Source organism: Mus musculus, chromosome 8 (genome assembly GCF_000001635.26).
Source record: "Mus musculus strain C57BL/6J chromosome 8, GRCm38.p6 C57BL/6J".
Taxonomy (NCBI): Eukaryota; Metazoa; Chordata; class Mammalia; order Rodentia; family Muridae; genus Mus; species Mus musculus.
In genome coordinates, this window is record NC_000074.6 from 85,521,013 (window position 1) to 85,530,475 (window position 9,463).

At 47.2% G+C, this 9,463-nt stretch overlaps 1 protein-coding gene across 2 annotated transcripts in view; it reads left to right on the top strand.

The window, feature by feature from the left end:
- The window catches only part of Gpt2 (glutamic pyruvate transaminase (alanine aminotransferase) 2), a 36,327-nt gene extending 28,437 nt beyond the window's left edge, over positions 1-7,890 (top strand). Inside the window, exons 10-12 of one of the 2 annotated variants that reach the window (NM_173866.4) lie at positions 327-482; positions 2,244-2,356; positions 4,524-7,890. In NM_173866.4, the coding sequence (NP_776291.1) occupies positions 327-482; positions 2,244-2,356; positions 4,524-4,614 (360 nt within the window). In that variant the 3' untranslated portion in view covers positions 4,615-7,890. The remainder of the gene's footprint in view (positions 1-326; positions 483-2,243; positions 2,357-4,523) is intronic. The other variant, XM_006530559.3, reaches the window with a different exon arrangement.
- The last annotated feature ends 1,573 nt before the right edge of the window (positions 7,891-9,463 follow it).

Below are 9,463 nucleotides of genomic sequence, written 5' to 3' on the forward strand. Positions count from 1 at the left end.
GACTCTGCTCTGCCTGAGTCTCCATCCGTGTACACCTCACTGACGGAGAGTACAAAGGGATAATCCCTAGATGACATGATGGGGCTGGTCCCCAGGGACACTCGTGACTCTCAGAGAAGTGTTTCTAGGGTATTCTACCCAGGGCCAGGGCCATTCACACTGATGGATGAAAAAAAAATCTATGTAGAAAGACCGGTCCATGTGTCTATGCCTACCTTCTTCCCCTAGCCATGTACAGTGTTTGTTACATGCAGCTTACTTTCTGTCAATCTGTTCACATAGCCTTGTCTAGAATCACTGATACCTGTGCTTTTTGTCATCATTAGGAAAAAGAATTCGTCCTTGGTAATCTGGCCAAAAAAGCAAAGCTGACAGAAGATCTGTTTAACCAAGTCCCAGGGATCCAGTGCAACCCCTTGCAAGGAGCTATGTATGCGTTCCCTCGGATTCTCATCCCTGCCAAGGCCGTGGAGGCAGCTCAGGTCAGAGCGGAGGGCTGGCTGGCTTCCTGGATTCACTTGAGCTGTCTCTGACATGGTTGGCTTTTTGCTTTGGTGAGCCATGGTGCTGACCTTAGGAGTTCTGAACTCTGTGTCCTCCTGGACAAACGCAGTTTACCATGCAATAGCTTCTTAAGAGTCCCGGCTGCAGCAGAGTATGGTGGTAATAGAGCAAGTAAGAGGCTAACCCCAAGTGAGAGTCCAGGTTGAGCCTCCACGGTGTACTCTCAGGGTGGAGGCATAGCTTAGCTGTTAAGACACTTGCTGCTTGCAGATGATGAGCCTGGCCTTCAGCACCTACATGGTTTCACTCACAGCCTTCACAACTCCAGCTCTAGGGCGTTAGAGATCTAGGGCATTAGCCACGCCCTCATCCTATTTCCAAAGACACCAAGCATGCATGTAGGACCCAGGCATACAAGCAGACGAGACACTCATACACATGAAATAAATACATCTAAAAACCACTAAAACAGCAAGGCATACTGACTCTGAAGGGCAGGACCCAAGAAGAGTGTGATACTGGTGTTGGAGAAGCAATGAGAGTCCTCACCTCCCCCAGCCATTGCCTCCTGCCACAGTGACTCCTGAGTGTTCACGATAGAAGCCTTGGGTTTGGCTTAATGAGTCTTCAATGGAGCTGAGAGCCTGCTCTTCCAAGTCCTCGTATGCTATTGCAGACCATGCTCTGAAGCTCAAGGGAAAGTAATGTGTGCATCCCTGGAGTGCCTGAGCACCTTGTTAGACACTGGGTATCCAGGCCCACCCGAGATCAGACCCCGCCTGCCAGAGCCCGAGACTTCCCGAGAAATTGTTGTATAACCCACACTGTTTGATGTTGGTTTCATTGCTGTGACCAAACACCTGACAAGGTAGAAAGTCAGAGAAAAGAGATGTCTTTGGCTCCCTACGTTATGGTTATGGCCCTCTGGTGGGAAGGCATGAGTCATGTGATGATGAGGCAGAAGCACACGGCTCCTTGCTCATCTCTGGGTGAGGATGCAGAAGCAGAGGAAGGGGAAGCCATTGCAGGTTTTCTTTCTCCTACCCCAACCGACGGGCACATCCTCCACATTTCCTCTGCAAATGCCTTCAGGCACGTGTTCAGAAGTGTGCTCCCTAAAGCCCGAGGCTTTTCTAATCCTATCGGCTTTCGTAGCCTTCCTCAGCACTGTCAGCGGTTGCTCCCGGGTGTATCTCCTGCAAGGCCCTGCTGGATTTAGATCCCAGGGCGCCGTTTTCAGATCATTTGTGTGACTTGGCACATAGATAGCCATCTGCAGCCAGTGCCTGTTGAACAGTTGCTGGGATGGGGATGGGAATACTGGAACCCTTGAATGCAGATCAGGGGTGTCACAGCCCCTGCCTGGCCAACAGTAGCTTCAGATGTCTGAGTCCCAGAACCAGCTTCCTGGCTGTGACCTGGAATCCTGCTTTACTTTGCCATCAGGAAAGGGAGAAGGAGGGGTCTGCCACAGAAAAGAGGCACTGACACTGCATTTTGGTTCTATCTGGCTTTGAGCCCTTCACGCCAAGTGAAGACTTATATTTATAGCCCAGGTGAGACCCCACTGTGTAGCTCAGGCTGGCCCTGAATTCAAGGCATGTTTTTTGTTTAAGCTTCTCAAGGGCTATGATTATAGGTGTAAACCAAAACCAGCTCTGTTTGGGTTTGGGTTTTTAATGTGTGCAGGTCTCGTGTACAGCCAGGCATGACTCTCAAGTTCTGTCCTCTTCCCACAGTCCCATAAAATGGCTCCAGACATGTTCTACTGCATGAAGCTCCTGGAGGAGACTGGCATCTGTGTCGTGCCTGGCAGTGGCTTTGGGCAGCGAGAAGGCACTTACCACTTCAGGTGTGACACTTTCTTTTGGGGGTGGTTGGTGTTGGTCCCTTGAGTTCTTGCTTTAGAGACTGCAGGGTCTGAGCCTCTCTTCTCCTTGAGTGACTCTCATCATGGCAGGCTCAGACCCTCTGTCACTACATAAGGAAATGGGGGTGCTTTACAGCCCCTCTAAGTCTTCCTGGACTGTCCCGCCTCTCGGCTGCTTCCTGCCCCTGCCACCCTCTATGCTTCTGAATGCCCAGGGCAAAGCCAGTGCCTTAGTTAGATTTCTGTTGCCATCATAGAGAGCTTTTCAAAAGCAACGTAGAAGGAAGGAAAGTGTTTATTTGACTTGTGGGTTAAGGTCTATGCTCAGGGAAAAGCCAGGGCAGGAACCTGAAGGCAGGACCTGAGACAGAGCACAGGGGAACGTTGCTTACTGGCTTGCTTTCCATGGCTTGCTCAGCCTGCTTTCGTATGTAATCCAGGACATCTGTCCAGGGGAGGCACCACCCATGGTGGCCTGGGTCCTTCCACATCAATCATTAATCAAGAAAAAGCCTCCACAAACTTTTATATTTTATAGGCTAATCAAATGGACGGAGTTAGTTTCTTGGGAGAAATTCTTCCCAGATAAATCTAGTTTGTGTCAATTTGACAGAAATCCCAACCAGGACAGCCTGGCACAGAACAGGTGTAGCTCCTTGGCTGCACTATAGGCCATGACACTATCCTGGGCCCCAAAGCCTCTTAAGGTACTACACTGAGACAGAATTCGGTCCACAAACCGAGAGGCTGTTTACAGCCATGCCTTGTCCAGCTCTGTACAGATGGATACATGGATTCCCAGAGTTGTTAGGCAAATGTTCCTCACAGAGGCCAACTCTGATCATAACACAGTTATTTCTTCACAGCTCCTGCAGCAGTGTCTCTTGTAGCAGATGCTAAAAAAAGAATTGTCATGAGTTGCTGACGTCTAGAGCCAAGTCTTTGAACAGTCAAAGATATGGGCTGTGTCCTCAGATGGACTAACTGCCTACCTGGCCCTTTTATCCTTGGTCAGGTTCTCTGCTGCGATCCACGGTCCATCTGAAACAGAGAGCTGGGGTGGCAGGGTAGCCCAGTGGTAGATCGTACGCAAGTGTGAGGTCCCAGTGTCCGTGCCCATCACGTCACCAAGAGTGTGATTGAGGTGGGAACAGTGTTGTCAGGACTGGAGAGAGAGGTTACTTTTGTGGGAACTGAAAATGTCTTTGAAGTGAAACCTGTGATTTGAGATTGGCTTACTGTCAGCAACTGAATACTGGGACACACCCATATGTCTCAGCACACACACACATACACACACACACACACACACACACACACACACACACACACATGGGGGCGGGATTCAATTTCTGAAAGAAAGGCTAAGAGTTGTGTTCTAGGATTAGAATATAGTTTGACCACTTGTCTAGCATGTATGAAGCCCTAAATTCAATCCCTAACACCACAAAACAGGAAGAAAAAAAAAGTCATGTTCTAGAAAGGTCTCTGTACTAGTCAGAATGTGTTCCTGGAGCCATATGTGGTGGGGCATGCCTGTAATGCAATCACTTTAAGAAGCTGAGGCAGAAGGATTACTGTCACCTCAAGGCCAGCCTGAGCATCAGGGTGAGTTCCAGATCAGCTAGTGTCATATGAAAACCTGTTTTATAAAAGAGGAAGGAAAGAGGAGGAAAAAAGGGGCCGAGGAAGGCAGATCTCTGTAATTTCAAAGCCAATCTGGTTTACATAGCAAGTTCTAGGACAGCTGGGGCTACGTAGAGAAACCCCGTCTTAAAATAAATATACAGCCGGGCGTGGTGACGCATGCCTTTAACCCCAGCACTTGGGAGGCAGAGGCAGGTGGATTTCTGAGTTCGAGCCCAGCCTGGTCTACAGAGTGAGTTCCAGGACAGCCAAGACTACACAGGGAAACCCTGTCTTGAAAAATCAAAATAAATAAATAAATATACAAACAACAACAGCAACAACCATGGTGCCGCCTTCTGCGGTAATGAAGAATACATTTTGGTGACTCAGAATCTGGTTTATTGCTTTCCGGGTCTGACTGTAGTAGAAATGCCTGTGTATAAACACTGGCATTCTATGTTGGGTGGTGTTGGGTTCATCCTGTGAACAGCCAGGCTGATATTGTTCGCCTTCCTGACAGAATGACCATTCTCCCTCCGGTGGATAAACTGAAGACCGTGCTCCACAAGGTGAAAGACTTTCACCTGAAGTTCCTGGAGCAGTACTCATGAGGACGCCTCAGGCACCGGAGCCAGACCCTCCCAAGACCACCCAGGCCTTCCTCAAGGACTCTGCCTCAGACCTCAGACAGGCCACCAACGCTGTTCATCTTCATTTCCCCAAGGAGACTTCTTTCTTTGTGCCTTGATGTTTGAGAGTTCTTCGAGCAAACAGTGGTTTTGCAATGTCTCACAGGCCCTGTTTTTGTTTTTGTTTTTGTTTTGTTTTGTTTTGTTCTTTTTTTAAATGCAACCAAAGTAGAGTCAACCTGCTCGGCAGATGTACTTGGATTCTCTGAATCGCTATTCTGTTTGGAGAGTTCCTTTGGGTCTTAAGCAGCCAGAGTACATGGAAATGAGATTATGTCAGATCTGGAGAAACAAGCAGGTGTTGGGAAATATGTGACTTGACATGATAAGGGCTGGGAATCCAGAAATCAATAGTGAGATCCATGAAATCAAACCCTGACCAGTGTGAAAATGTAGCCTTTTGGACAGTAAGCCTGCAAGTCTAGTGAGAACTCAGAGAAAGCTGACCATTCTGGTCTGAAGATAGGCAGCGCATCACAGGCAAGAATATCGAAGTCAGTAGTAGGACAGGGGTCACATCAGATACCAGCTCAAATTGCACTAGCTATCTAGAACAGTTTTCTCCAGGTTTGCCTGAGCCTTGATGCATACCATCGCCCTCTGCTGGTCGCAGCAGAGATAAGCAAGGGCTGAAAATGGAGGCAATCCTTTCCCAAGGCCCTGAAAGTTGTTTTTCATGGTTTCAAACTGAATTTGGCTCATTTGTAACTAACTGATCACGGTGCCTGGTTACACTGGCTGCCAAGAAGGAGCGCATGCAATCTGATTCAGTGCTCTCTTCACATCAGTTTCCTGCCTCCCTCCCTCATCTGCGGACAGCATCCTATCTCATCAGGCTTCCCTGTGTGTCACAAAGTAGCAGCCACCAAGCAAATATATTCCTTGAATTAGCACACCTGGGTGGGCCATGTGCGCACCAAGGAAACAGGTGCTATAGGGAGCGCCAGGCCAGGCTTGTCTCTTAACTGTCTCGTTCTTCAGTGAGAGTGGGAAAGCTGTCCGGAGCTCCCGCGCAGGAGCCTGGGTACCCACGCAGCGAGTCAAGGGAGTTTTCGGAGCCAGAGAGAGAAAGATGTGAAGGCTGTGGAGTAAGGCTGAAACCAGCCTCCTGCCCTATAGTCCCACACTGCAGGGGGTGCGACTTTAAAACAGAACTTCAAGTTGTTAACACTCACAAGCATTGCATTACTGTGAAGGAAGTAGCCGCATCCATAACAGGATGTGATGGTCTACAGCTTTTCCTTTAAAAGCTGAAAAGGTACCATGTGTGCTCGCTAGGCATATAATCCAGATATGCTCCAGAGTTCTGAGATTCTTCCATGAAAGGTTAACTAGAAGCTAGAATATTTTTTTATATTTTTGTAACAATTGGCTTTTTTCATGGGGGGAGGGGAGTAGAGGGTTAGTATTTATAGTCCTAACAAGTCCAAAAATTTTTATAAGTGTCTTCAGATTATAAATAACCCTCCAAATTTTGCAATGTTTACATGTTTTTTTTTTAAGATGACAAATATGCTTGATTTGCTTTTTAAATAAAAGTTTAGCTGTTCTAAGAGATTAACTTCAAGTAGGATGGCTGGTTATGATAGTTTGGATTTTCTACAGGTTCTGTTGCCATGCCTTTTGGGTTTCAGCATCACTCGAGTCGCAGCATGTGGGTGGGGCTGTGGAAACCTGGCCAGGCTGGACCTGGTCAGCCACACCTCAGAGACATTGTTTCCATTTGGATGTGAGCAGGCGCAGGCCTGCATGCTCTTTCCTACTTAGCATCATCAGTTCTTCCGCCTCCTTAGCATGGTTCTTTGTAACAGCCATGCTGGGAAGCTCTGAACAATAAAATACTTCCAGAGTGGTGACTGAGCAGCTTGGTCAATAAAAACTAAAAGTTGCGTGGGGCTGAGTATGATGGCATACACTTTAATCCTAGGACTGGGGAGGCAGAGGCAGACTGGTGTCTGCGAGTTTGCGTCCTGTCTGATTTACCTAATAAGACCTAGTCACGCTGGGCAGTGGTGGCTCACGCCTTTAATCCTAGCACTTGGGAGGCAGAGGTAGGTGGATTTCTGAGTTCAAGGACAGTCTGGTCTACAGAGTGAGTTCCAGGACAGCCAGGGCTACACAGAGAAACCTTGTCTTGAAAAACAAAAACAAAAACAAAAAAGACCTAATCACAACAAAACTGAAAACAACAGAAGCAATAAATGGTTGGGTGGATGTCACTGTTGAGTGGATCTGTGTATATGTGCATATATTTTTAGTATCTTATATATTTTAAATATGCACAAGTATAAATATATGTGTTCCTGAACAGTACATTTACCTAAGTATCACAAACTTGGTTAACCAACAGCTTCTGCTTCTTTTTTTTTTTTTTTGGATATTTTCTTTATTTACATTTTAAATGTTATCCCCTTTCCCAGCCCGGAAACTCCCTATCCCCACTCTGCCTGCTTCTATGAGGGTGCTCCCCCACCCACCCACTCCCGCCTCCCTGAGCTAGCATTCCCCTACACTGGGGCATCAAGCTTTCACAGGACCAAGGGTCTTTCCTCCCATCGATGCCCAAAAAGGCCATCCTCTGCTACATATGTGGCTGGAGCCATGGGTCACTCCATCTGTCCTCTTTGGTTGGTGGTTTAGTCTCTAGGAGCTCTGGGGAGGGGGCGGGGATGTTGGTTGGTTGGTATTGTTGTTCTTCCTATGGGGTTGCAAACCCCTTCAGCTCCCCCAGTCCTTTAACTCCTCTACTGGGGTCCCAGCTTCTGCTTCTTAGGGTTTGACCCTAAAGACAGGGAGTTGCTTAGTTGGAGAAACTTTGGAGGTCTTTTGTTTCTGTTTTTGTTTTGAGAGCCTTGCTCTCTGGCTGCCTAGTATGCTAGTACATCTGTACCCCAGGCTGACTTTAAACTACTGTGTAGTCTAAGGCTGACCTTGAACTCCTGAGGCTCTTGCCTTTACAGTCTACACTGGGATTGTGCCACCATTCCTGGCTCTAACAAGTTGTTAAAACTAATGTGGACTTTTGCTTTCTGCTGGCAGTAAAGTAAGAAGAGATTAAGGCCGGAGAGGTGGGGACAGGAGCTGGAGAAGCGATGGGTTGGGTTGTGCTATACGACATTGTATTGATCTTACCCAGGTTTCCCAGTTCACATTTGTCTTGGAATATGGCTTTCAAATTTAAAATTGTTTTTAAAATATGCTTTCTATATCTTTATTAAAATTTAGAAAGTATGCAAAGAAAAATAACTAGGACTCTAACTAGGAATCATTAGGAACCCACTCAACACAGTTTAAGCAAAGAAACTGACTATCCTGTGTAAGCTGTAGGGAAACTGGCTCTGTTTCTAATGTTTACTCTGGCAGAGGTTGCCTTGCCCCATTGCACATAGAAAATCTCATGGTCCCACGTGTCCTTTCCTGAGTCAGATATTTTGGCTTGTGAGAAGAGGGTGCTTTGCACAGGAAGGGGAGCCGTGTACAGAGGAGGTGGGAATGGCTGTTAGGATCGCCAGCCTTGCTGAGTAACATTGAGTCAGAAGAAACAACCCATGAAAAAGGGATGGTGCTACACTAACAGAGGCCACTTTAGTGTGGGTGTGGAGGATGTGTGTTCAAGAAGTGTATGTGTAGCTGGGCATGGTGGCTCAGGCCTTTAATCCCAGTACTCGGGAGGCAGAGGCAGGTGGATTTCTGAGTTTGAGGCCAGCCTGGTTTACAGAGTGAGTTCCAAGACAGCCAGAGCTACACAGAGAAACCCTGTCTCGAAAAAACAAAAACAAACAAACAAAAACCAAAACAAACAAAAAGAAGTGTATGTGTGTGCACACGAGTACAGGAGCTCACAGAGGCCAGAGGCATTGCATCCCCTGGTGCTGGAGTTGTGTAGTGAGCTGCTTGTGGGAGTCACAGCTAGTTGGTAGCTAAGTGGACAGAGAAATGTTTTGTAGCTTCCCTCACAGGAGCCCACATAGGAACACACACCAACTCTCTAGGGAGTAAATTATATTTTATTGTACAGTTGAGTGTGTTAAATACAGATCAGAAACTACAGATATTATTCTAGATGGGAGGGGAGGGGGTAATGTTGAGATGGTCTCACTGTGTAGTCCTGGTTGGCTTTGAACTCCTGCCTGCTCGCCAGTCCTCCTCTCTTCAGTGACTTGTGCTCCCCACCATGGCATGCTTTGTCAGCAGAGGCCTGGAGTGAGACAACAAGCCTTTAAATTCAACCAGATTCAGGCTCTTATGACACAGGCGGACTATTTCCCAGAATATCCCATGAATGGTCCCACTGGCTCTTCACTGGGAACCTTGTGAACCAGGCCTCTGCTGTCCCCATTGCTCTCAGAATTATTCTCCAGGTTCCCACGGGCATGACCCACTAAACTATGCCTGTAGTACTCAAAGGCTTTTCTAGCCCAAAGTTTCAAAACTCTTCCATGTTCCTCCAACAAACCAGTTCCAAACAGGTAAGAACTATATGGTTGGGTTTATCATGGCAACAGCCCCACTTCATGACAGTCTTTTTTTTTTTTTTTTTTTTTAGTATTCTTTTTTCCTGTTTGCCATGATAAAACACCTTGAGAAAGGAAGAAAGAGTTTATTTGGGCTCACAGTTTGAGGGCACACAGTCCAAGGTAGCAGGGAGTCGTGGCAGCAAGGCCTTGAGGGAACTGTCCACCCTGATGAGTGCTTGTATTGAGCCCACTTTCTCCTTTTTATTCATTATGGGACCTCAGACCACAGAATGTTATGTCCCACATTAAGGGTG